Below are 24,579 nucleotides of genomic sequence, written 5' to 3'. Positions count from 1 at the left end.
TCCTGTGCCTCTGGCAACTTCTACCAGCCGCTGATTTACACGTCTATACACGTCTACGCGCGAAGAATATAGTTGCTAAGAATGAATGAGTATGCATGTAAAGCAGGAGGGAGTAATTGGCGTCGGGAGTGGCTAGCATTCAGCATTCCTGGGCGTGGATGTGGACATGTCAATTGCCATTTGTGGATGGTTGGATGTTGTTTCCGCATTCCTGAGAGGGTTTACCTGTCTGTGATTGGAGTCTTGGGGGTGATCTATGGATCTGCACTGGATGTACTCTAGCTCATTGGTAGATAGGGGGTGATTGTTTGTTGTTGTGCTACTATGAGTACACGCTTGCTCTGGAATTGAGTTCTATAGTAGTACTCCGTAGTCAGTGGTGGGGAGGATTATGCTCTAGGTAGAACTGCTCATGAATTCAGTCTTTACTGTATACAAAGTTGTAGAGTTTGATCTGGTAGATTAACATTATTATTTTCTAGACTACATTGGTATAACCCAGTAAGTCATGGCAACCTCCGCTTCATCCCGTACATGTCCAGCCCATGGCTGTCGCTCGCACCTTGACCAGTCTACAGACCGAGACCAAGTCCGCCAAGGATATTGCCGCCGCCATTGTCCTGGGTATCGTTGGGGTCGTTGGCGAGGTCTTCGGCAGGGTTGTGCGATTCCACCTTCTTCAGGTCATCCTTGTTACCGTCACCCCCATCACACAGCAGCCGGACGTAGACGTATTTGTCGAACGGGTCATCCGGGATGCATTCGCTCTCGGCATCCTCCTGTCCCGGGTAGAAGGGAACCACTGCGTTGGGCACGCCAATGCACTGGTCATTGGCATAGACACCCAGACCATGGCAACGCTCAGAGGTATCCTTGGTGACGTCTTGGAGGCTCACCGAGTAGGCATCGATCGACAAGCTGTGCGAGATCTTGGCCTTTTCGCAAGTATCTTCGGTGGCGTACGTGGTTTCGGCATCTCCGATAAGCTTGTCATTGGCGGGAGCGCCAGGGTCGCAATCTTCGTGGGACTTCACTGTGACTTGTGCCACGCCGTAGCCGTAAACGGCTGGGGTCAGGCAGAGGGCCGAGGCGACGAGGAGCTGGACTTATATTAATAGATGATTTGGGTATACGGATGAGTGATACTAACGCTGGAGAAATGCATGGCGAAGATCAAGCGATATGGTGAATGCAAGAGGTTGCGGATGACGGGATGCAGAATAAGAACAATTGCTCCCAGAGGATCAAGCCATGATTTATATCACGGGCGAAGAAAGGGTTCGCGACTCCTGGGACTGATACTTTTCTGATTTTTCCTTGTTGTTCATTGTTGTGGAATGCAATGGGAGTTCGTGGGCGCGTCGGAATGGATCGCCCACAACACAAAGGGTAGGTTCAGTCTGCATGGGGCCCCGGCGGACAAACGGCGCGGAGAAAGCTTCCATACATGGCCCTCTAGCCTTGGTTCTTGTGGAACATAAAATGCCTACATAGCCTGGATCGTAGCTTGCGCTGCCCAGGAGGTCTGGGAAGGGATGGCAGGGACCGTACGGCACGCAGGGGTGGATGCCGATTCTCCTACCATTCCCATATCTGTCAACCCTGTCGGTGTCTTGCCCACGTCAGAATCAGCTTACCTCAAATCCGAAAAGACAAGGAGGAGGAGAGGCTCAGAAGGGCTCAAGATAAACGTAATTATACTTTGCCCTAAATAAAGTACTCGTCATCGCGACCAGGAGTCTTCATCCCTCCCTAGCTGCAAACCCATCAGTTTAATGTCGTTAAAGCCACACTGATACAGGAGACATTATATATGTTGATGCAGATAAACCCGAAGTAGGGATGATAGTATCGGCGGCGCATGGCTGGCGGCCTGACACAGCGCGGGGTTGCGACGCGACTGTATCACCGGACATCGCCTACTGTGTAGTTGCACCAACGCCACAGACGCTAGTTTCTCGGTGGTCGGAAGGAAAGCAAGCTGTAGTAAGCTATGACCAGGTCGACTCAGTCTGATCGCTGATCGAAATTCCGAGTAGCCCATACACAGCTGTGACTGCAGTGACAGCCCCGGCTCTTCCGAGTATCCCGCCAGAATCAAGATCAAGGCCTCAGGGCTCACCAGCAGATTGCCAAGGGAGTAGCTCTGCTTTGTCGCTGCTTAACAGACTTGGCTTTCAACAGCTATGCTCTTCCCGAGCAGTATCGGATCCATGGCACAAAGGGCTTGTCATGTGTGATGCGTCGACTTATCGCTCTGTCAGTCAGATTCACCCCGTTGTGAGGCTTGATTGCAATGATCCGAGCTTGATGAATCGTGCTGCCTATTGGCGCTCACACATAAACTTTCCGAGCTGCGTGGTGGAGGTAAGACGGCAGAGTCAAAGGCCCCATTGGCCGTGTCGACTAGCACGTATGAGTGATAATCGGACCGGGATGCTGCATGCTGCAGTCTCAGTGTAGTATAAAGGGCAGATGACTGTCATCTCCGACTTGTAAATGTCGACACACTCCAATCAACCCGACTATCCTCGTTTCGCTTCTATCGTCACCCATCATGACTGTCTCGGCTGAATCTACAACCGACGTGCAAGTCTTCCCGTCCATCCCTCGGCTGCTACTGCTGACCCAGACACAGCCTCATCATCGGCGCGGGCCCATCGGGTCTAGCTGTTGCTTACTGGATGGCTCAGTATGGCATCAACGCTCGCATCATCGACAAGCGTAGCACGAAAATCTTCCGAGGTCATGCAGATGGCCTGAGAGGCCGAACGCTCGAACTACTTGACAGTATGGGGATTGCCCACCGGATATTGCAGGAAGGGTACCATGGAGCGGGTTTGAAGTACTGGGTGAGATGCACAGTCAACCTCGGTGGGAGACGTCACTAATCATGGATACTAGAGACCGGACGGAAAAGGGGGTTTGAAGCGCGCTGGACAACTGCGAAGCACCATATGGGATTCCTCGCCGTATCGCATGGCTCTATTGTCCCAGGGCCGTATAGAACGGTTTTTCCTTGATGTTATCCGGGATGCGTCCAATATCGACGTTGAAAGAGGCGTCATAGGAGAATCACTGGGCTATGATGAGAGCCTTGAGAATGATCCCCAGGCATACCCCATCACGATCAAGCTGAGGACTCTAAGTGAGGAAGAAGCAACCCCAGTCCCCAACCCAGGTATTACACCCTACCGACCAGCCCGGGATGACCTGGAGGACCTGGCCCCAAAACGCAAGCATGATGTTGGCACACATGAGACGGTTCGGGCCAAGTATCTCATTGGCTGCGATGGGGCGCATAGCTGGACGAGGAAACAATTAAATATCCCCTTCGAGGGATCCCACACAGATCATATCTGGTAGCCTACTACGCCATTATTTGATCGACTGTAGCTGACATGCATGCCTTAGGGGAGTTATGGATGTGGTCCCAATCACGGATTTCCGTAAGTTCAACACCTGGTATAGAAAGAAAGAGCTCTAACGTCAAACCACAGCGGACATCCGCTGGCCATCTTCGATTGACAGTCCGCATGGGCATCTGCTTGTCATCACGAGAGAAGACAATGTGGTGCGCTTCTATGTCCCTTTACAAGAGGAAGACGAGATAACGCCCTCTTTTGATCGGTCGGCGGTGACTCTGGATATGCTCCGCGAAAGGGTGAAGAGCATCATGTCTCCCTTCTCTTTCGACTTCAAGATCTGTCACTGGTGGGCCGCCTATCAGGTACATTCTAACACTCGCTTTCCCGATCGAATCCTTGGTGATGGCTGGTTAACAAATAATAGGTCGGTCGGAGACTTGCGCCCGCCGTCAACAAAGGACGCATGTATCTCGTTGGGGATGCCGTCCATACCCACAGCCCTAAAATTGGGCTGGGAATGAACATGAGCATTCAAGACGGCTTCAATCTCGGTTGGAAACTGGCGCTGGTTGTGAAGGAGATGGCGCCTCCTTCAATCCTCAGTACCTACAAGTCAGAGCGTCATCAGCTCGCCAAGATGCTCCTTGAGTTCGACCAGAAATGGGCTGCATTCTTCCTGAAGCAGAAGAAAAAGCAGCATCAGCTTGAACTTGATGGTCTTCCGGAAGCTAACCCAGAAGACATCCAGGCAATGCAGGATGTTTTCCGCGAAAATGAGATGTTCGCGGAGGGCCATGTATCGTTCTACAAAGCGAGCCCCATAGTAGACAAAGACAGTACACCAGTAGCCAAACACCTGACAGCAGGAGAAAGGTTTCCCCAGGCACTTATTCGCAAGCAAGCAGATGGTCAGCCATGGTGGACTTCACGTCTCCTGAACAGCGATGGCCGTTTCCGGATTCTGCTTCTGGTCGGAGACTGCCAGCTGGAAGACCAGAAGAGCCGTATATTGGCTCTCAATGGGGGTCTGTCGGCGCTTCAGAGACGCTTCACGCCCCCCAAGCAGAAACTCGACTCTGTCATCGAGGTCAAGGCAATCCACAGTGCTCCGCTAGATGACGTTGAACTGAGTGACTTCCCCCCCATTCTGCGCCAGTTCGACGAGACCACTGGCTGGGACTACAGCAAGGTCTGGAGTGACAGTGAGTGCTTCTGGGACGAGCGGTGCAAAGGCAACGCATATGAGATTTGGGGGGTGGATAGGTCAAGGGGTGCCATGGTGGCTTTACGGCCCGATCAGTATATTGGATGGATCGGAGAGCTCGACGACGTGGCCGGCGTGACCAAATACTTTGAAGGATTCCTTCGCGAGCCTCGGCCGGAAGCGGTGCTGTAGCCTTTAGGATTAATATGGAGTAATCCAGATAGATTGTCTATTATTTTACTAGTAGGAGTTAGCCAAAGTCCTGCAGTTAGATATTTGAGTGAACAGGGTGATCTAGAAAATAAATAGATAACTTGCCTCTTGCCTGGTCACTTGTCAAAGTAATAGAATGTGATTCATGTGGGGGATGTCGGCTGAGATCCGAGCGGATGTTCTTGAGCTGCTCTTATCGCTTGGAGTTGCAGTGGGTCGCTGTCAATGGCAAGGCGTGCAGTCTGTACTCAACCCGCGGACCGACATATAACTGGACTGGCCTACCCTTCTTTTCAGTCCCCAACAAAAACTACAAATCATCATGGCACCGCCCTCGTCTCCTACGGAGCACCACATCGTGGCCCTGCAGGGAGATTTTATCAGAATCCCAAAGTTCGAATTATCCGCTCCTTATACTCACACCACAACTATCTACGGACAGACATCGCTCTCCGAACTCCACGAACGGATACACGATGCCTCTATCTTAGTTCTATCGGCACTGCGAATTGATGCAGAGGCGCTATCTCCCGAGGTGACCCCGTATCTGAAATTGATCGTGTTAGTTGCTGCAGGCAGCGACTGCGTGGATCTCGAAGCATGCAGAAAGAGGGGCATTACTGTGAGCAACTGTCCTGCAGCAAATACCGAAGCTGTCTCCGAGCATGCAATTGGACTTTACTTTTCTGTACGCCGCAAAGTTATGCGCGCGCACAAATTGACCCGCGCGGGCGAATGGACCCGGAAAAAGACCCTCGTCTTCGATTGTGTGAATCACGATGGAACGCAACCCCTGACCTGCCAGGAGGAGGTGGCCGGAATTATCGGAAATGGCGCTGTCGGTACGTGCTTCGGGCGATCCATGGGTTGTCCTTCGCTTGGATTTACATTGGCTGACTCAAATTCAGGAAAGCGGATCGCCCAATTAGCCCGTGGGCTGGGAATGAAGGTTATTATCGCAGGGCGCAAAGCACTCGGTGACGCTAGCACACCGAATCACGCAGGCGACAATGTGGAGAGGGTTTCCTTCGACGAGGTGATTAGACAGAGCACGGTGATTTTCATTGCAGTTCCCCTTGCTCCTTCGACGCGAAATCTGCTATCGGCGGCTGAATTTGAAGCCATGTCGCCCCATGCGGTTTTGGTCAATGTCTCGAGGGGAGGAGTGATGGATGAAGTGGCACTTGTCCGAGCATTGCAGGAGAACCGCATCACCGGTGCTGCAACTGATGTGTTTGAGAAGGAACCTGCTGGGCTGGAGAACAGTGCTCTGCTGGCTGAAGGCACTGAGGATCTGAACCTGGTTCTGACACCTCATATTGCATGGGCCACGCAGAAGACGTTGATCAACTATGAGCGGAAATTGAAGGAGACGGTGGAGAAGTGGATGGTGGGGGAATTCATGAACGTAGTGACATGACTTAGAAGTTTTTAGTTTATGAATAAATAGATACCATGAAAGAACCATTCCACTTATATCGAAAGACATCAAGCATCACTAGATAGAGTGGATGGTGAATGGTGATGGTGATGCTCTCTTTGTTTGGTTGCTTCTTATCGCAGGCTGAGTCAGCCTGTTATCGGGCCTGCAAATGATGGCGAATCCTCAACTAATCATCGGATGAGCTGCGATGCTTCTCCATCGCGCTATCGATCGCTCCATCAGTCTATTCCCCAGCCATCTTCGCGGCTTCCTCTTATCTCCCCGCTTTCTCTCCGTCCCTTGCGTGATGGCTCGTTGATCCGCCTTTTCCTTCTTCAGTGACAGGAGAGCCCTCCTCTCGTGCTGGCTCGACTAAGCTGAACCGCGACGGCATCCGATGAATTACCAATCCATCACCATGGCAGGCAATGCCTCCAACAGCGACCGTCGAGAGGATGGGGCAGTCCGAGATGGCTCCCCGTTAACATCCTCCGTCGACTTTGGTGACCGAGCAGCCTTCGCCGATGATTCCCGCTCCTCCGCAACCTCCCCGCAAAGCTTCACCACGCGATCCCTGCTCGTCGGCCTTCTTATCGGCGCTCTCATTACCTTCTCCAACACATACTTTGGACTGCAGACAGGATGGATCAGCACTATGGCCATGCCGTCTGCCCTAATCGGCTTCTCCGTCTTCAAGGTCTTCTCCAAATACCTGTCGTATCCGTTCACACCCATCGAGAACGTCCTTATACAAACAGTAGCAGGGGCGGTGGGTACCATGCCGTTGGGCTGTGGGTTCGTCGGGGTCATCCCGGCACTGGAATTCTTGATCAAAGATGGCGAAGATGGCCCGTCGGGGGATGGTGGGACCGGCGAAGGCGGACCTTTGAAGCTGAACTTTTGGAAGCTCGTCCTCTGGAGCTTGGGGGTCTGCCTATTCGGCGTCGTTTTCGCCGTCCCACTGAGGAAGGAGGTCATCGTTCGGGAAAAGTTGAAGTTCCCGAGTGGGACAGCCTCCGCGTTGATGCTGAGAGTGCTGCACGGAAGTGGTCAAGGCGACGAGAAGTCGAAGAAGCGGGTGACTGACGTTGAGGGTGTCTTACGGCGTGAGGAGAGGTCCTACGCATCGACTTTGGCGCATGAACCCGAGGAAACCGGCGTTCTGCTGGGCAACTCCAGCTCTGGTGATGATAGCAATGTCCAAGAGGATTGGAGGTCCAAGATGCGTCTCCTGGTGGGCGCCTTCGCGGTGTCCGGCATTTATGTAAGGCTCATTGTCTGGGAACATTGGAACTACAACTGACAATAGGCCAGACCCTTTTCTCCTATTTCGTCCCCCAAGTCCGCGATATTCCTATTCTGGGACTTTATCTGGCTAAAAACTGGCTCTGGACCCTGAATCCGTCGCCCGCATATGTTGGCCAGGGCATTATCATGGGTCCCTCGACCTGTATGCATATGCTCTTCGGTGCATTCTTGGGCTGGGGTGTTCTTTCGCCACTTGCAAAGGCTCGCGGATGGGCCCCAGGGCCTGTGGACAGTTGGGAAGATGGAAGTAAGGCTTGGATCGTCTGGATTTCACTGGCCATTATGCTTGCCGACTCTCTTGTTAGTCTTGGCTGGCTGGTCGTGAGGCCTCTTATACCCCGTGCTTCGAACATGAAAGACAAGCTCCTTCACAGCCGCTCTGGACGGAGGGTTCTATCTGGAGGCTCGACAACCTCCAATCATCATTCGTACATATCTTATTCCGCCCTAAGTCCCATCACCGAGGTGTCTTCTGTGCCGAGCCATACCGTCCCTTCCATCGGGAGACACAGCGCCGTTGACGATGCGGATGATGATGCGCCTCCTTCCCAGCTTATATCCAACCGAACAGTCATCATACTCCTCCCACTAACTTTGATTCTCAATGTCGTTTGCATGCACTTTGTATTCGGCGACATAATGTCCCCTCTGCTTTCCAGCCTTGCCACCCTGCTGGCTGTTCTCCTTTCCATCATGGGCGTCCGCGCCCTCGGGGAAACAGATCTGAACCCTGTCTCCGGAATCAGCAAACTAACCCAGTTGCTCTTTTCTCTGGCTACACCTGCCTCTCACTTCTCCCGCCGTACCGCCCTAGTCACCAACCTTCTCGCCGGTGCCGTATCCGAGTCCGGTGCCCTGCAAGCCGGAGACATGATGCAGGATCTCAAAACCGGACATCTCCTGGGTGCCAGCCCCAAGGCTCAATTCTACGGCCAAATGATCGGCAGTCTCGTGGGAGCGGTGCTCTCTACTGCCGTCTACAAAATGTACGTGAGCGTATACGAAGTTCCCGGTCCGATGTTCCAAACTCCCACCGCATACGTCTGGATCTTCACGGCCCGCCTAGTCACCGGTCAAGGCCTCCCTCCGATGGCATGGCAAGCATCTCTTGTCGCCGGAATCATCTTTGTAGCCATCACCATTCTCCGCATTGTCGCCTCATCGCCGATCGCCAACGGCGGTCGCAGAGATGTCACCGCCCCCTGGAAAGATTTTGTTCCCGGCGGCATTGCCGTAGCGGTGGGGATCTTCAACGTCCCGTCTTTCACTTTAGCCCGTGCCATCGGCGGGTTAATTGCCTGGTGGTGGGCCCGGCGACATTCTAACAAAGTCGCCGCCGGCGGGCCGGACCCGAACACCGACGACATCCAAACCAACTTGTCCGACTCATGGACGGCCGAAGGCCGTGCGGGATCCTCAACCGGCCTTCATAACCAGCAGCAGGCAGCTGCTAAAGAGGCAGATTCTGCCTCTTCATCTGTTGTGGTCCTTGCTTCAGGATTAATCCTTGGCGAGGGCATTATTAGTATTGTGAACTTGCTTCTGGCAAGTGGCGGGGTTCCGCATCTTTGATAGCGAAAAGACAGAGCAGATTTGGTAGGCATATAGAGTAGTCATTGTTCGTTCCTGGGCTGATTTGTATCTATTGTATTCATTTCCATTAGCGGGGATATGGTAAATGTTTGAAATAGCATCTGGATATATAGATTACCAAAAACGGACTGATGTTGATGGCTCCGAACGGGACGAAATGGGAATGTTGATAACAAGCGAGCTACGTCGCCATAATGGCCTGATTGTAAATGTCAGTTGTATGAGCCATAAACTATGAAAGAAGAGGATTCCGTGATTTAGAGATTGTATTTATTCTTGATTGATAATCTAAGTACTATGTAGCAATAAATTCTCCATCTTGAGCACATCATTAATCTCAAGACATGAAAGCGCCCAAAACAGTAAATAGCTCAGTATCCTGTCGACTTCATGTCTCTCTTCATCTATCATTTGTCCATAAGTGTCCCGCAGAAGAAAGTCAAAAGAGAGTCAGGTTCAGAGACATTTAATTTACATTTTCGTTTGTGCATAGTGAAGAGAAAAGAAAGCAGGAGGTATCAAGGCCAATGAAAAAGTGTAACAAGTGGTATAAGAGTCATTCACATGAAGTAGAAGTAAAGGATGAAGGAGAAAAAGAAGTATCCAGACACATAGTTTCGTATGCTTCGATTATGAAACCAGCACGAGAAAGGAAAAGAACATTGAGGGAACGCGTGACCGGAGGCGTTGGATGTTCATGAAACTTAGATCGCAATCCAGTAAGGAAGCGTTCGTCGCAGACGCATACAGTGTTTATCGTGGCAGGTTCGTCCGCCCAGCGGCGTTCAGTTGACACTCGTGGCATATGATGGTATCAAGTGCTCGGCATTGAGATAACCCGTCACTCATGGCTATGTTCAGGGGCGACTGTCTCAATGGTGGCCGAAGCTGGTGCAGCGTTGACCGATGGATGCAGGGATGCTAGATGCATGGAAGTTGGACCGAGCGGAGTTCCGAGAGGACTCGGTCCGGATAGTCCTGTCATTCGAGCGTTCGGTCCAGCCACACCTCCTGTGCTGTTGCTACGCATCCGTTGATTGACTGGCATCCGGGGACCTTGCATTCCCGGGGGTCCGTAGGGCCCAGGGCTCAGAGACCTAGGAACCATCGGACCGGGACCGGGAGAGAAAGATCTTGGAGGTTGTGGGAACTGCGCCGGAGACATAGGACGCTGAGTATACGGCTGCGGCTGTGGAGGACCGGCGTAACCAGGGTGAGTGGGAGGCATTGGGCGCGCCGGCGACATCGGACGAGCCGGCGACATTGGGCGAGCCGGTGACATGGGGCGGGCCGGTGACATTGGGCGAGCCGGTGACATTGGACGACCTTCTTGAGGATAAAAGCGTGGCATCGGCATCATGTTTCCAGCCGGCATGGGGCTATTAGGGCCTCGGGGTCCAGGGGCAGCACCCGGGGGCGGGCCCATCCGGGGCATCAAAGGACGTGAGGAAAGACATGAGCGAGGGACAACACCTTGTTGAGAGCGGTCCATACGAATACAAAGAGCCCATCCATCGTCGTACTCGTGCAGGAGTCTGACGAGATCCCCAGCATGTAGCTCCAGTTCATCGGCCATTGAAGGGGCGAAATCCAAGTGCACGCGATGCACATTGGATGGAGCAGGAGCAGGAGCAGGAGCAGGAGCGGGAGCGGGAGCAGGAGCGGGAACTGGAACTGGAACTGGAATTGGTCCAGCCGCTTCAGATGAATGAACAGGAGAGACAGCAGGAGCAGCTGAAGCCAGGGCCGCATTGGGATTAGATGGACCATCTGGGCCAGTATTGGTGGAATTGGATTCAGATGAGACGCTGGATATAGAACTTTCAGGACGAATGGGCAACTCCTTATCTGACGCGCTAGAGGCTGCAACTGCGGCCACAGCAGCACCTGCTACGACACCAGTCACAGCGATTCCGGTGGCCGTGGCTGCTTCTGAAGCGGAATCAGCAGCCGCAGATTCTTCTGGGACGGAGCTAAGCTGTGCAACGGAGCCGTGTGACGTAGAAGGCGGGGAGACCTCGGAAGGGTGATTGAATGGGTTGATTGGATCATTGAAGGGGTTTGCACCGGTGGTACTTGATTGTGGTGTGTGAACCGGCGAGGTATTTCCAGTCAGGTTGCGTGTGCCAGCTGCACCTGAAGCAACGACTGCTCCGGAGGCAACAGCAGCCTCGGCAGCAACCGTAGAGGGGCCCGCAGAGCCAGCACCAGCACTGAATTCTGATGCGAATGGCGCAAACTGTGTGACTGGACGGACTTGGAGTTGAGGTGGATCCAGAGAACTCTTCGGCTCGGGCTTCGGAGGAGGAGGTGGTGGCGCGACAGGATCTGAACCCCAGAACTTCTCATCTTCGGCTACTTCCTTTTGGACTTTCTGTTCCTGTTTCTTCTTTCGTACCCAGAGAAGGACGAGACCTGCAACCAAGCCAACCGCCAATATCACACCGATAGCAATGCCGGCTTTCGCACCTCCAGATAGCCCTCCTGATCCCGAAACTGCAGTTGCGGATGCCGACGCAGAAGACCCAGTGACATCCGAACTTTCCAGTCCCGCCTTGCCTTGGGAGGATACGGAAGATAAGTCCGAAGACGTAGCAGACGAAGCACTGGTCTGAAAGGTAGTCCTATTTGCCGATGTAGTCTCATCTTGGGTCGTGCTTTGCGTCTCTTTGGTCGCCTCGGTGGTTGTTGGCTGGGGTGCCGTTGTGATTTCGGTCTCAGCGGTCTCAGCAGTCTTCGTGGCAGTAGCATGAGTCTCAGCCTTTGTCTGTGTTGCTGCTGCCTCAGTCGTCTCGGCCGTCTCGGTCTCTTTTGCTGTCGAGGACGATTTCGATGCTTTAACAGGAGCGCCGATACCAACAGCTGTATTCTTGCTGCTTTCTGAGGAAGTCTTGCTTCCCGTGACATAGCCTCCAATAGGACCATCAAAATCCGCACTCATAGTCACATAGACCACCGTCACCGCATCATTTTCCGGGCTTCGACCCTTCAAATGGGGCACACGGTCACGGTGCGCATGCGCATGCACCATGGTTGAGATAGTTTAGGGCTTGTGCGCCTTGTAACTATTCAGCAATTAATTGGGCCTCTAGTGGTAAGCTAGAGTAGAATCGAATACGAACGGAATATAATGGTGCCCCGCGTACTTGTACCGTATCCACACAGTAAATGCAGGGAATAGGCAGATGTATGTGGACGCAGGCTCAACGATAAAAGTGTCTGTGAGTAGTTTCACTGGCATCAAAGAACGGATACCAGTTGATATGATATGTGACACAGATCGCTTTACTTTGTTGTCTCTGACACCACCGACAAGATAAGCTAGTCGCGTAGTGGCGTTTAAGGGGCGCAAGCGCGTTTAAAAAGAATGTGGGAGGGAAAAGAATGGAAGTCTGAGAATCCCCAGATATAGTTCAAAATGGGCTGGGCCACATCCGATCTAGATCGGTTGAAACGAAGGACAGCGAGCTTCCAGGCCGCGAAGGTCAAAAGGAAGGACGTGAGGCACGAAAGGAGGGAGAGTAGAAGGATGGATGTGAAGGTGAGCACGCCCAAGCGTGGGCTTGCGAGAAGTGAAGGTGGTGAACCAACTAAAAAGAGAGTGAAGGGGACCCAAAGACGAGAGTCAGTACTGGGAAAGAGAGCATCGCTGCCAAATACGGGTAAAATACCATCTTACGGGAACCACAGTTAAACGAAATGAGGTCAAAGCATAAAAGAGGGGCTCTCCGCCAATCATAATTGCGTGTCAGCCTGTATACCCTGGTCTGCGCTAACATGCTGAGGCGGGGATCACGGGGTTTGTCCCGCTCACCCTCAGGCACTTCATCCCGCTGATTCGTCCTATTTTGATACGGTTCCTGGTTTTCTGACCGTCACAAGAGGAATCACGAGGTTGCCGAACCTCCCGCTCTGTTCCCTCCCCCAAACTCTCGCCTGCACAACTGCATCACAGGCAATGCGAATACTGGCTACAAATGGATGCTAGTGTGGGCCGAACCCCTCGATCATCATTTCTTCTCCCCCGGCTCCCGAACCAGTATATTTTTGAATGGGTTCACACAGGGGATACACCAGATGTCCTTAGGCATGCTCACTGAGATGAAATGCTACCTGCTCAGTCGAAAGTTTCTCTTGACATGAACTTGAGTGTGGTCACTCTGAATTAATTGGGTACCTTTCTTCTGAGCAAATACTAGACTACTACTAACAACCCAACGATATCATCCCATGACCAACCTCGTTAGCGGAAATGCAAAGTTTTCAAAACTGAATGGATTTTGATCCAGCGCCGTTGCATTAATCGAGATCTTCACTTTCTCATTCATTGGGTGGTCCCTGAGCCACCGCTCATTAATTAGCCAAGCCCCTTCTTGAACTCCGGTCCTTCCTAGCGTTACCCACATCCACCCTGACCACGGCTTCTCCTGGCAAATGACAATCATCCAATGGCTGCGATAGTGGGGTGGTACGTTACTTTGTAGGTAGGTTCCCTCCGAGTGTCCGACCCTTGTGCATGGCCGACAAATGGAAATGCCTTCCGCTGTTGAACATCGCACCGGCATTGCCTTTGATAGTAGCTGTGGTGCAGCACCACGTTCGTGCAGCCTCGCGAGTCTAGCCTAAATAAAGCATGCTGCCCTTGCATGCGTCAAATGCCTGGGATCAGATCATGATTGCGATACACTACTCTCATACTTGGTCTCAACTCTCAACTCTGTTTCCTCTTCCATATCCCTTCCTTATTTTAGGTCTACACTGTAATCTGATTACACCCTAGGGCCAGTAGAACAATCGTGCCCCGTCAGTCTTTGTTTGAAATGATTCCAAAATTTAACCGGCGCTCCTCCGTTCGGTTCCGGCCTAATAATCCGCGCTAGCCAGCTGTCTGAATATCAGCCCACACTAATAAAACTCCCGCCTTCAGAAATCTCCGGACTCTCTCTCTCTCGCCTTACTGCCGAGGCTAAAGCCTGACAGGCGTTAGCAGCTCCTTGCTACAATGTCTGCAGCACTTCGGTCTGTCGGGGTGCTGAAACGCCTAGCGAGTTCTATAGTGGGCACTCCAATGGGGCAGCCTGCGAACGCTCAAGAGAAGCCTTTAAAGCCATGTAGATCGCATTTTTGCTGTAGTGTCGTCATGTGAAGGATCGCCGCAGTGGCCGTCTCTTCAATAAGGGGTTAGAAGAAGGATATTGAAGATTTAGGAACTCGAGAAATAAGGATGTTTCAAGGCCTGTTTTCGTTGTAAGAGATGGTTCGTCAGATCCGTCGGTTTGTCTTTTCGTCTTCACTTACCTCGTCTGCGGACAATCGCTGACCGCTCTCATAACGCACCAGTTCGCTGACAAGGCTACGGGCTTTGGTAGAAGCCCCTCTAAGGATTTCGTCCCATTTTTTAGCAGGGTACTTGTAGAACTCTACCTTCCCCCAGTCGGGTAGACTCTGCGTCTCCTATGATTGACTTTGGTCAGCATGATATCCTGATATCATCTCGACGGGAAAGGGGTAATTCGATTGCATACAGGCCATGTCTTTTCATCCGGTGTCCCCAGGGTCGTGAAGATTGACTGGATGAGTGAGAGGTCGCTTCCCACCGGTCCCGAGTCGAATAATTGTGTATGCCCAACAGCCACCGCTTCGGCAACAACACAACCAGCTGCCCAAAGATCAAGAGCAGTCCCATATCCCTTGAACCCAAATAGAATCTCAGGGGGGCGGTAACAGGTGGTTCCAACATCTGTGATTTTTTGATCCGCAGGCTCGGATCCCTTGCTTCCTTCTTTCCATGTAATCCCAAAGTCTGCGAGATAGGCCGGTCCTTCAGGAGAATCAAGCAGAATATTGGAAGGCTTGATATCTCGGTGTATGATTCCCAGCTTGTGGATATGTGCTAATGCGCTGAACATATCCCGCAGATGAGACTTGGTCTGCGCCGCTGTCAACGCATCTCGCCGAAGTAGTTGCTCCAGATCATATCTCATGAAAGGAAACACGAGGATTAGTCGCCCCTCGTCTAGGCTGAAAGTGTCCAGCAAAGGCACTACGTGAGGACTAGCCGCATCACGAAGAAGTTGAACCTCACGTTTAGCATCATGTGGTGGGGTTAACATGTGAGGTATAGTGACCTTGACTGCCACTAAGCTACCGTCGGTATTCTTGGACTTATAGATCATGGAATGGAGGCCATCGAAGTGATGGAGACATGATTGGTATGGGCCGATGGTTTGGCCCCCTTCCCAGTGGTCTTCGTCAGTGTCGTTCTGAGGTTGATCTGGGCTGCTGATGATGGGAGCAACCGATCCCGAAGACTCTGCTTTGTCAATGGCATCTTGACATAGCCTGTCATATTCCTCCTTTGATGCAGCTTGATCGTAAGCTTCGGTCTCAAAGCGCTTCGCTTGAGACTGAGCTTCAGCGAACGCAGCAGAGGAAGAAGCTCGCTGGTAAGCGGTAGTACTGAATGGTATCAGAATCAACTCCTCCATATCCACATAAGAGAGCGCAATGCAGGGAGAGATCACCGGTGATAGTAGACTTACAGCGATTGAATGGCAGACAATCGATCTGTGAAGCCAAGGGTCTTTTTCCAATCGGGAGTGGCCATGATAGATAGAGATATATAGTTATATATAGAGAGAGAGATGAGAGGTGACAGATAATAGAGGATAGATTCAATCTATCCACTAGTCCTACTAGTAAGTAGTATATCTAGTAGATAACTAGCTAAAAATACCCCGTTATCATATTATTGTTATCATAAATAACTCAAAAAAGGCGGGCAGACAGACATGTGACACTCCCGTGGCGCCTTACCGAGAGCGGCATGGGCCGATTCGGCACCTCCGCCCCAGTTGTTCCGGCGTTGCAACCCATCATCGTCATCAGCCATCAGCCATCGGCCATCACATCCTCTTCCCTCCGACTCCAGCTGTCCTCCGTTGCTTGTTGAACCTTCCCCCGGTTCCGCGTGGTGCTTCGTCCAATCGCCTCCCCCATTCGATGCTCATCTCTTCCCAGTCTCATTCTTCCTTATTATGCGCCCCCGACCCTCGTTCTGCTAAGGTTGTGACCTATGTGTAGTAATGGAACTCTCACGGCAGGAGTATCCAGCGTTGCTGGTACGATCCCCTCGACCCCAGATAACCCCACCTATCTTTTTTTTCTCTCTGTCCTCCCAACTTCCACTTCCTACCATGTACAGACACATCTAACCTAGTATTTGCTCGTCAATATTGTAGGCCTCTTTGCAGCCCGGCCAAGCTACAAGTGTACTCAATGATCGCATTCGCATCATAAACAAAGTCAATGCGGACATCGCGGACTGGCTCCAGGTAAGCTATTCGCTCTTCTACTTGAAGACATATGTAGAATACACTTCCTGTGGCTTACACCTATCTTCCAATCTATAGGAACGTCGTCGCATTGAAGAACTGTATGCCCAAGGGTTGCGGAAACTTGCGCATCGGCCACAATTGGACAATGGCGCAGCACTCGGGTACGACCGGCTCTTCAAATTATTCTTTGGGCTTGCAATCTCCTTGTACTAACAGCAGCTTCCTGAACAGTGTCTTCCAGATACCGTGGCAGCGCATTATTACTGCCACCGAGTCGATTGCCTCTTCGCACGAAACTTTCGCCCACAAAATCGAGGAGGACGTAGAACGTCCGCTGCGAGAGTATAGCACCAAAAATCGCGAATTGTCTTCCATGACTGGTATTCAGAGCGACCTTGCGGGACTGGCCAAGAACTACGAAGCATCCCAGAAGAAGGTAGAAAAGGCCAGGGAGAAGGGCCCGAAAGGTGCCGATAAGCTGGCTAGCGCCGTCGCCGCCGCAGAAGAAATTAGCCAGCAATGGGATTCCAGAGCGCCATTTGTCTTCGAACAGCTTCAGGCAGCAGATGAGGGCCGTCTCAATCACCTGCGAGATGCTCTCACTCAATTGGAGACCCATGAGACGGATCAGGTTGAGCGATGCCGTCAGGCTGCTGAAAGCTGTCTGAACGTTCTTCTGAACGTAGAGACTGCAGATGAGATTAAGACGTTTGCTGCCAAAATCAATGGAGGAAGACCCGTCGCTCCGAGGAGACAACAAACTACCTCGCCTCCCCCAGTAGCACCTCTGTCGCCGCCTCCACGCCTGCAGGATGATGCTGCTAGTCAGCGATCGGAACATTCGGGTCCAGTTAGGACGCCTCCAGGTGAGCATATCTTGCATCTTCGACTGCTCTAGCCCCGTATTCTGGTGCCATTCGCTCGATGTGGAGTTCTGACGCCCTTCTCGTAGCACCCGAGCCCCGGCACAATACACCCCTGGGTGGCCTTAAAAGGCTGGGAACCGTCATGAACCGACGGAGGAGCATTGTTCAGCCTTCTAGCGCTGGTCCCTTCTTCTCCGATAAAAAACACCGCAGTCCGTTTGCCTCCTTTAAGAGGGGTGATTCGCGCGAGTTGCAGATTCCGGAGACCCCAACCGAAGGAATGGAGCGCCCCAGCACTGCCATGACTACCCAGGATACTGAGCCTCCAGCTGTCTCGAGTGAATCTCATGAGCATGAGGGATTCGCTGGCGCGACATCCACTGCGATGCCCCAATCAGCACCGGCTACCGCTAACGGAGCAACATCTCACGAAGCTCCTTCCGAAGAAATTACTGCCGCTGCTGGCGTGTCACGCAATGAGGTAAGTAGGAAAGATTATTTGTCAGTGAATCCCGGAGCTAATATACCGACCAGCCACGAGTCGACTCAGAAGGTTTCACGGAGCGTCCGGAGACCATTGACGAGATTACCAGGGCCCAAAGAGAGGCGGCCGGGTAAGCAGTTTTTGTCACTTTGAGAATGTATTGTTTTGGCTAATACTTTCCTCAGATTGGAGGAGCCCGGGATGAATTTGACAATACGAGACCAGCCAATCTTCGAGGACGAGGATCAAGCCAAGCAAGCGATGGATGATATGGCTAATCAGCTCAGAATGGTGGGTTCTATGTGTAGAATGTTTTGCTACCGCATGTTGCTAATGTTACCATGCAGCGAGCTCAGCAGAGTGGTGTCCGACGAAATGCTGGAACCTTACGTGGCCGTCGCGATGTCCGTAACACTGTCTTTATTCCTACACCTGCACCAGGAAATGACCTCCCCGCCATACCATCAACCTTGGATTCGTCCGCTCCAACCTCTCCATCTTTGCAAGCCAGGCATGTTGCCTCGCCTAGCACGGCTACAGACGACCATGCCATGTCCGACACAACCTCGATTCGCTCGTCTCATACTCTACATAGTGCTCCGGGTCCTGTCTCGCACCCCGACCTTCACGAGCCAGGTCTAAACGCATCTATCATTGACACAGTCAGTGCATGGTTCACTGAGGGTGCGGTATCCAAATCGTTTGTCGTTGGAGAACTTGCGTTGGCATACAATGCTACACCGGATGTGACTCCAGGTAGCACACGGGTTCGCCTTGACAATTTCCAGATTCTTGAGAAGGTGGCTGCAAACCCACACTTCGTGACGGAAGACAAAGGCAAGGACCAATTTGATGAAAAGAGGGGTGAATACGAGGTGAACCTGGCTAGCATTGCTCGGTCCTCGCCGACGGTAGCTTTCAAGTACCAAATTCACATGGAGCCCTCCGTTGCCGCAGCCTATTGCCCTGTCATTTTCAAACCAGTGTGGAATCTCGAAGAGCACCAAGCCAGTGCGATCATCTACTATTCTCTCAACTCCTCGTTCACGTCTGCGCCAGGAGGCTCAATTACCCTCAGGAATCTGGTTTTGACAGTAAATCTGGACACGTCTCCTGTGGAAGGGCGCGAAGTGGCTCATGCCACAGCAGCCGTCATGTACCCGAACACCGGTGCAACATTCCGTCGCAAGCAGTCTGCAGTGACCTGGAAGATTCCTGAACTTGAAGTCAAGGCTGGCTCTGATGCCAAGTTGCTGGTCCGATTCTCGACGACAGCCAGTTGGCCACGACAGGGCAAGGTCGATGCCAAGTTCGAGGTTCACACGCTTGATGATGGATCCCGTCTGGGAATCAGTACCGCTTCCCCGACTAATCTGGTGAAGGGCTCTGATCCCTTTGCAGACGAAGAGGCTGGCAGTCAGACTCCTGAACTGCAGCCATCTTTTGAATGGAAGAATGTCCCGACTGCTCGAAAGCTGCTCGGGGGTAAATATGTCTCATCTTAAGGCTGGGTCCACATTTTGCGTTTACCTGCGCACCACTCGTGCACGAACAAAAGACACTGTTTAACGCAAGGGCTTCGGCAACGATGCGAGCCGTGTCCTGTCGCCCTTTCGCACCTCATGATAAATATGTCAAAAAGCCTCCCCGTCACGGTATATCAACATCATCAGTACTCGTTACTGTGTCGCCCTATGTCCCTACACTTCAATCCTCCTGTGCAAAGCAAGTCTATCTTTCCTGCCATTTCTGCTGTATTTTTCCTTTGTCTTTTCCGATATCCTTTCCTTCCTGGTCATGTAATCTCGTTATCTGGCCTTTTTCCCAGCTCGTGCTGAGCCTGGTTAATGGCCTGTAAATAAGCTGCTCGTTCATGTTATTATTAGTTCCACTGTAATGGGAAATCAGGGTTGTACATGCTCTGCACATGAGCATTAATCGGGAAGGAGGATTACCTTGGCCGTACCTAAAGAAATCCTAATCAAATACTGAATACCCTGGAAGTCATCTTAAGTGGTGTCTAACTACACATAAGGAGACGGGATACTGGTCTACGCTTGCTTGTCCTCTTTCAGCTTATCGCATTGACTCATGCCCCTCAGTGTATCGTTATCATGTGCTTGCAATTAGGTGCTACAATTGTACGTTTTCCTTGAAATAGCCTCTGCGCTTACTGCGTCTTCTTTCAGTTACAATTAGGGTTCAGCCGTTGAGCACGATGACCTGATATGCAGAAGACGTTGCCATGGATACGGACTAAACTGCTACGGGAGTTAGATTGGTACCTATGACGCTAGAGCGTAATTAGCCCTTCTTGAACCACTGTAAGAAGGACTACTAGTTGCTACCAACCCTTAGGTTGGTGACATGAGTCTTCATGAATAGAAAATGTTATAACATGGCACCATAATACGTGTGTGCCGGGGAATCACATTGAAATTTGCATGGCCAAAATAGAACTAAACCACATGCCCATTAGGCTGACTCATATATCTTACATGCGCGCAGCCCTAGTGGTCTTATCGAAAAAGTCCAGCGTCATAGCAGCAAGGAAACAAGGAATATCCTTCCTTTCCTCGACCCAGAACTTAATGAGGTGCTTGATCTCCATGGCAAAGAGGCTGTTGGGACCACCCGAGATCTTCATCGTGCCGTTTTCTCCGTCGAAGATTATTGAATTTTCCTCGCCGTTGCCCATACTTCCTGGGCCCCGGGAGTCGGACGGGGCATCGTGATCACCATGTCTGTAAGCAGCTGATAGATGGAACATCGAGGTGACACGGACACGACCATTGGGAAGGAAGTCCAGTTTGTATCCCAGCAGGGACGCAACAGCTTCGCGGAATTCCGACGACTTCGCCGTCCAGATTTCCTTGAGTCGCCGCATACGCTTCTCTTTGTCCGCGACTACTCGCTCCATGTCTTGGACTTCCAATTTCATGCTTTCCAAAGTGCTCACTGGAACGACCTTTACGCCCGAGTGATCGCCACGTAATTGAGCAAGGAGATCCTGGTTCTCGGCCTTCAAGGTCCTCACAGTGGAGAGTTTGAGGTTTTCTGCCTCGGCGGTGGGATTGTCACGCAGTTCGAGGATTCTGGTACGCGATCTAGCCTTGAGGGATTTGATCTGGGACTTGCTTGCCTCGAGCTCTTTGCGCAGGAGTGTAGCTGCTTGTTCGGATTTCGAAAAGGACTCCTGCAGGGTTCTATACTTGCGAGTCAAGACAGAAAGACGTTCGCTTTCTGCATCGCTCTCTGCTGGAGAGAGAGGTCGTTTGATTCCGCGCGGTTGAGATTCATCCTGCTGGGAAGGTTCGCTTTTAGCAAGCTCTTCATGGGCCTTTTCAAGCTCGGCCCTATACTCATCGACGAGCTTCTCAAGATTGGCGATTTGCTCGGACTTTTGTTGATCGAATTGATTTTGTTCCGGATTCATAGTCACCTCTTCCGTGTCGAAAGCCTTGAGTTGGGCACGCAAATAATCGACTTCTTTCACAGCGAGAGCCCGCTGTCGTTCAAGTCTTGCTTTCATACGGCTTTCTGCCATAGCTCCACCCGCAACAGAACCGGCACTGCTCCGGAGTTTTTCAATCTCCTGTCGCAGGGTGATCCGTTCTGTCTCCAAGTTCTTGATCGATTCGTCCTTCTCCAGGAACTGAGCCTCAACACTGCCTATCTTATCAACAAGAGAGGCTTTTTCAATGCGCTCTTGTAGCAAAGCCTTCACAACCGCTTCTGGGGAATCGAATTCGGCCGGCTGATCATTGTCTTGCAAGAGACTAGTCCAAGACCGTCGCTCATCTTCCAGCATCTGAATTTGGATCTGAGCAGTACCCAATTGTGACTCCACATCCTTCATCAACTGCAGTTGATTTTCCAACGATCTCTTCTGTTCCTCCACAACTTCAACGTTCTTCTGTATCTTCCGTAGGTGTCGTAGTTCTGTGCTCTGTTCACGGTTTGTGGTTTCCAGATTCCTAATATGGCTGACTTGTTCGGAAAGTTCGCGCTTAAGAACTGAGAGTGTTTCATTATCTGTGCCTTCAGCCTTGAGCCGGAGATTTTCCGTCTCCAAATCAGCAACCTCGGTTTCCCGTTGACGCAGCTTCTCTTGTATAGTCTGCATATCACTCTGAACAGTTTGGAGTTCATTCTGCAGTTCCTCTATCGTCTTTTGTAAAGACGAGCGTATAGTATCGAGCTCGCTGATCTGATATTTGTACTGTCTTTCCTGATCGAGCGATTGTGCCTTTGAGTCTTCCACCTCCTCTTGGAGTAATTGATTCTGATCTTGAAGACTTCTGACCTTTCGCTCAAGGCCGGCTTTCTCATTGAGGGCATTGTCTTGGGTCTCTTTCAACTCTTTCGCAAGGGTCTCGCTCTTGTGGGTGGCCCGGTGGCTGTTACTCTCTGCGGCCTATGGGACGAAAACGTGGTCAGTGGAATAGACGTGAGGTAGTAACTGAAGAATTGAACAAACCTGAGCTTTTCGGAAGTCCGAATCTGCCTTGAGCTGCAAATCCCGTAGTTCCTTCTCATGACGCAGGACCATCAAATCCCTCTCTTGCTTGAAATTCTCTAGCTCATACTTTAGTGTATTCACCTGTACTAGCAGCTCCTCCTTTTCCGTGTCTAGAGAGGCCATTAGTCTTGAATCACGCGCAGCCTGAGACACAGAAAACATTAACCTACCAGGCTTTGAGGGGTAAACTGAGCGGACCGATTGTTGCAAAGCGTCGGGTGCCGGTGGAAGTGACAAGGGAGATTCTGCGCGCATGGTGTCCCGCGAAGGACGTGAATTGATGCTTGAATTCATCTGAGGCGCATTAGCTTCCTTGAGCCAAACTGGCGGCACTTGACGACTTACGATGGATTGGTCTGGCAATAGTAATTATCGTGCGACACGAGTTTTCGGGATGAGTTCACCCGAAACGGTAATTTCCATATATGTATCCTGAGTCGCCGCAGATTCCAGCCTTAGACTGAGCATAAGGGCGCAATCATCAGGCCCAGCGCCAGCAAGTGCCTCATTGTTTTTCGATAACAACAAGAGAGCGATGACATCCCGGATAGGCATGTGGCTGAGTCATCCATCTCACCGCCCGCGCAAGCTTTGATTCTTAAAGAGGACTAGCGCCGAAATTTTGAAATGGATTTCGAATTTTTGCGGGTTTCGACGAGACCGACGACTATTCCTCCCCACGCCCGTCGCCATTCTCCTCGTCTCTTTCCCCCTCTTCCGGATTCAGTTCAACTCCCTGGGTGGGTCTAATATTCACAATGGCTAAGGAAAGGACCGAGAAGAAGGACAAGCGCGAGAAGAAGGAGAAGCGCGCGGAGAAGGACGGCGTCTCCAAGACCAGCAAGAAGGAGAAGAAGGAGAAGAAGGACAAGGTCGCTCTCGCCGACGCCGTCGAGAAGGAGCTCACCACTAAAGTTCTCGATGGCCTTGACCAGGCTGCCACTGAGGCTCCTGTCAATGGTGCTGAGACCGAGCGCATGGACGTTGACAGCCGCCCCGTTGGCGCCATTGTTCCTTTTGCCAGCCCTCTGGTCGAAGACAAGAATGCCAAGAAGGTCCTGAAGAGCGTCAAGAAGGGTAAGAATCCTTTTATCTTTTGCACATGCTCTCTAAGAGTTCTGCCGCGCTCGCTTTGGGTTTTGACGAGATGGAGTGTGGATCTGATCCGGTCCAGCTTCTGGCCCTGAGGGTTTACGATTGCCCCGTTTGGCATCGACTGCGCATCTATCACATAATACATAATCGCTAACGTATTGACTTATAATAGCTGCCGTCAACAAGTGCCTGAAGCGCGGTGTCAAGGAGGTCGTCAAGGCTCTCCGCAAGTCGCCCATTCCCGCTGCCAACGCCAGCATCGGTGTCCCCAACGGTGTCGTCATTCTCGCCGCCGATATCTCGCCCATGGACGTTATCTCGCACATCCCTGTCCTGTGTGAGGACCACGGTATCCCCTACGTCTTCGTCACATCCCGAGCTGAGCTCGGCAACTCCGCCGCCACGAAACGCCCCACCAGTGTCGTGATGGTTGTGCCCAAGTCGGCTTCCAAGGGCAAGAAGAAGGACGGTGAGGATGATGGAGAGGACTTCACCGAGGTGTTCGAGGAATTGGCCAAGCTCGCCCAGAAGGAGGCCAAGAAGGTGAACCTGTGAAGTTTTCAGCTGGACTTCTGAATCCACCTTTTCCTTTGCTCTGTTGTTTCTTAATTATACGGCTTCTTTATGTGTCTTGTCACTTTGCTGCTATGGCTGTACAGTTTCACTTTGTTGTCTGACAAGGCAGTGCATGTCTTCGGGGTCTGGCCTTTAGGACGTGTTCATTGGGTTGATCTTTTATGATGTGTCCGTTGCAAATCCGGCGTTCTCACATGGTGTATGAAAAAAAGGCAGGAAGTATACAATAAAAATCCCAATCTTGACCAGAGCCTTCGTAAGCTGTTCGAATATACAGAGAGCCAATGGGGACCATTCTTGCTTCCATTGTCAGGGATGCGGAAAGAGAAAAGATTGACAGAAAGAGGGGTAAGCAGGAGAGCCCGCATTTCAGAGGAATAACGACATTTGAGACCATTTCTCCTGGGGGTTGCTCATCTTTGCGTGGGAAGATATCGTCGCCTTGATGGATCATTCGACATGGAAGAAATGCCCAAGGCGGCTTAGCGTGTGCCTTAATTCGGGGAGGAAAAGCAATACGGAGTTAATGGAACATGTAACCAACCACTTCGAGGAGTTCAACCTTCTATGACCAGCATTATTGAAAACGA

The 24,579-nt window shown here is 51.6% G+C and overlaps 9 protein-coding genes across 9 annotated transcripts; 5 read left to right on the top strand and 4 right to left on the bottom strand.

The window, feature by feature from the left end:
• Positions 1 to 572: 572 nt before the first annotated feature.
• Positions 573 to 1,165, bottom strand: ccpA (the record flags this gene model as incomplete). The annotated part of the gene is made up of 2 exons (XM_025709187.1): positions 573 to 1,100; positions 1,151 to 1,165. The coding sequence occupies 2 exons, from the start codon at positions 1,163 to 1,165 to the stop codon at positions 573 to 575; spliced, it is 543 nt and encodes a 180-aa protein (XP_025558018.1).
• Positions 1,166 to 2,557: 1,392 nt separating this feature from the next.
• BO88DRAFT_491650 (putative phenol 2-monooxygenase) lies at positions 2,558 to 4,799 on the top strand (the record flags this gene model as incomplete). Its single annotated transcript, XM_025712876.1, has 6 exons — positions 2,558 to 2,601; positions 2,639 to 2,852; positions 2,905 to 3,362; positions 3,415 to 3,449; positions 3,501 to 3,730; positions 3,793 to 4,799. The coding sequence occupies 6 exons, from the start codon at positions 2,558 to 2,560 to the stop codon at positions 4,762 to 4,764; spliced, it is 1,953 nt and encodes a 650-aa protein (XP_025558017.1). The 3' UTR covers positions 4,765 to 4,799.
• Positions 4,800 to 5,082: 283 nt separating this feature from the next.
• Positions 5,083 to 6,237, top strand: BO88DRAFT_374957 (D-isomer specific 2-hydroxyacid dehydrogenase family protein). The gene is made up of 2 exons (XM_025704320.1): positions 5,083 to 5,627; positions 5,694 to 6,237. Exons 1-2 carry the CDS (start codon positions 5,108 to 5,110, stop codon positions 6,203 to 6,205), a joined length of 1,032 nt encoding a protein of 343 aa, XP_025558016.1. The 5' UTR covers positions 5,083 to 5,107; the 3' UTR covers positions 6,206 to 6,237.
• Positions 6,238 to 6,422: 185 nt separating this feature from the next.
• On the top strand, positions 6,423 to 9,364 carry BO88DRAFT_408647 (OPT family oligopeptide transporter). Its single transcript, XM_025707758.1, has 2 exons — positions 6,423 to 7,472; positions 7,523 to 9,364. Exons 1-2 carry the CDS (start codon positions 6,627 to 6,629, stop codon positions 9,086 to 9,088), a joined length of 2,412 nt encoding a protein of 803 aa, XP_025558015.1. The 5' UTR covers positions 6,423 to 6,626; the 3' UTR covers positions 9,089 to 9,364.
• A 516-nt stretch (positions 9,365 to 9,880) lies between these two features.
• On the bottom strand, positions 9,881 to 12,294 carry BO88DRAFT_185120 (SH3 domain protein). Its single transcript, XM_025701779.1, has one exon. It carries the CDS (start codon positions 12,138 to 12,140, stop codon positions 9,951 to 9,953), a length of 2,190 nt encoding a protein of 729 aa, XP_025558014.1. The 5' UTR covers positions 12,141 to 12,294; the 3' UTR covers positions 9,881 to 9,950.
• Positions 12,295 to 13,812: 1,518 nt separating this feature from the next.
• Positions 13,813 to 15,642, bottom strand: BO88DRAFT_408645 (putative cell division protein kinase (Ctk1)). The gene is made up of 3 exons (XM_025707757.1): positions 14,635 to 15,642; positions 14,408 to 14,563; positions 13,813 to 14,345 (listed from the first exon to the last, which is right to left on the bottom strand). The coding sequence occupies exons 1-3, from the start codon at positions 15,595 to 15,597 to the stop codon at positions 14,313 to 14,315; spliced, it is 1,152 nt and encodes a 383-aa protein (XP_025558013.1). The 5' UTR covers positions 15,598 to 15,642; the 3' UTR covers positions 13,813 to 14,312.
• A 368-nt stretch (positions 15,643 to 16,010) lies between these two features.
• BO88DRAFT_185080 (uncharacterized protein) lies at positions 16,011 to 19,414 on the top strand. The gene is made up of 8 exons (XM_025701777.1): positions 16,011 to 16,230; positions 16,351 to 16,443; positions 16,522 to 16,607; positions 16,678 to 17,312; positions 17,399 to 17,793; positions 17,847 to 17,926; positions 17,982 to 18,087; positions 18,144 to 19,414. Exons 1-8 carry the CDS (start codon positions 16,195 to 16,197, stop codon positions 19,299 to 19,301), a joined length of 2,589 nt encoding a protein of 862 aa, XP_025558012.1. The 5' UTR covers positions 16,011 to 16,194; the 3' UTR covers positions 19,302 to 19,414.
• A 2,654-nt stretch (positions 19,415 to 22,068) lies between these two features.
• BO88DRAFT_185083 (coiled-coil domain-containing protein MAD1) lies at positions 22,069 to 22,821 on the bottom strand. Its single transcript, XM_025701778.1, has one exon. It carries the CDS (start codon positions 22,610 to 22,612, stop codon positions 22,214 to 22,216), a length of 399 nt encoding a protein of 132 aa, XP_025558011.1. The 5' UTR covers positions 22,613 to 22,821; the 3' UTR covers positions 22,069 to 22,213.
• A 196-nt stretch (positions 22,822 to 23,017) lies between these two features.
• BO88DRAFT_438910 (small nuclear ribonucleoprotein complex protein Nhp2) lies at positions 23,018 to 24,264 on the top strand. The gene is made up of 2 exons (XM_025709689.1): positions 23,018 to 23,395; positions 23,586 to 24,264. The coding sequence occupies exons 1-2, from the start codon at positions 23,077 to 23,079 to the stop codon at positions 23,966 to 23,968; spliced, it is 702 nt and encodes a 233-aa protein (XP_025558010.1). The 5' UTR covers positions 23,018 to 23,076; the 3' UTR covers positions 23,969 to 24,264.
• The last annotated feature ends 315 nt before the right edge of the window (positions 24,265 to 24,579 follow it).

This window comes from Aspergillus vadensis (genome assembly GCF_003184925.1).
Source record: "Aspergillus vadensis CBS 113365 unplaced genomic scaffold BO88scaffold_32, whole genome shotgun sequence".
NCBI classification, from domain to species: Eukaryota; Fungi; Ascomycota; class Eurotiomycetes; order Eurotiales; family Aspergillaceae; genus Aspergillus; species Aspergillus vadensis.
The sequence above is the reverse complement of the archived record's forward strand: the minus strand, read 5'-3'. Positions and strand labels throughout refer to the sequence as shown.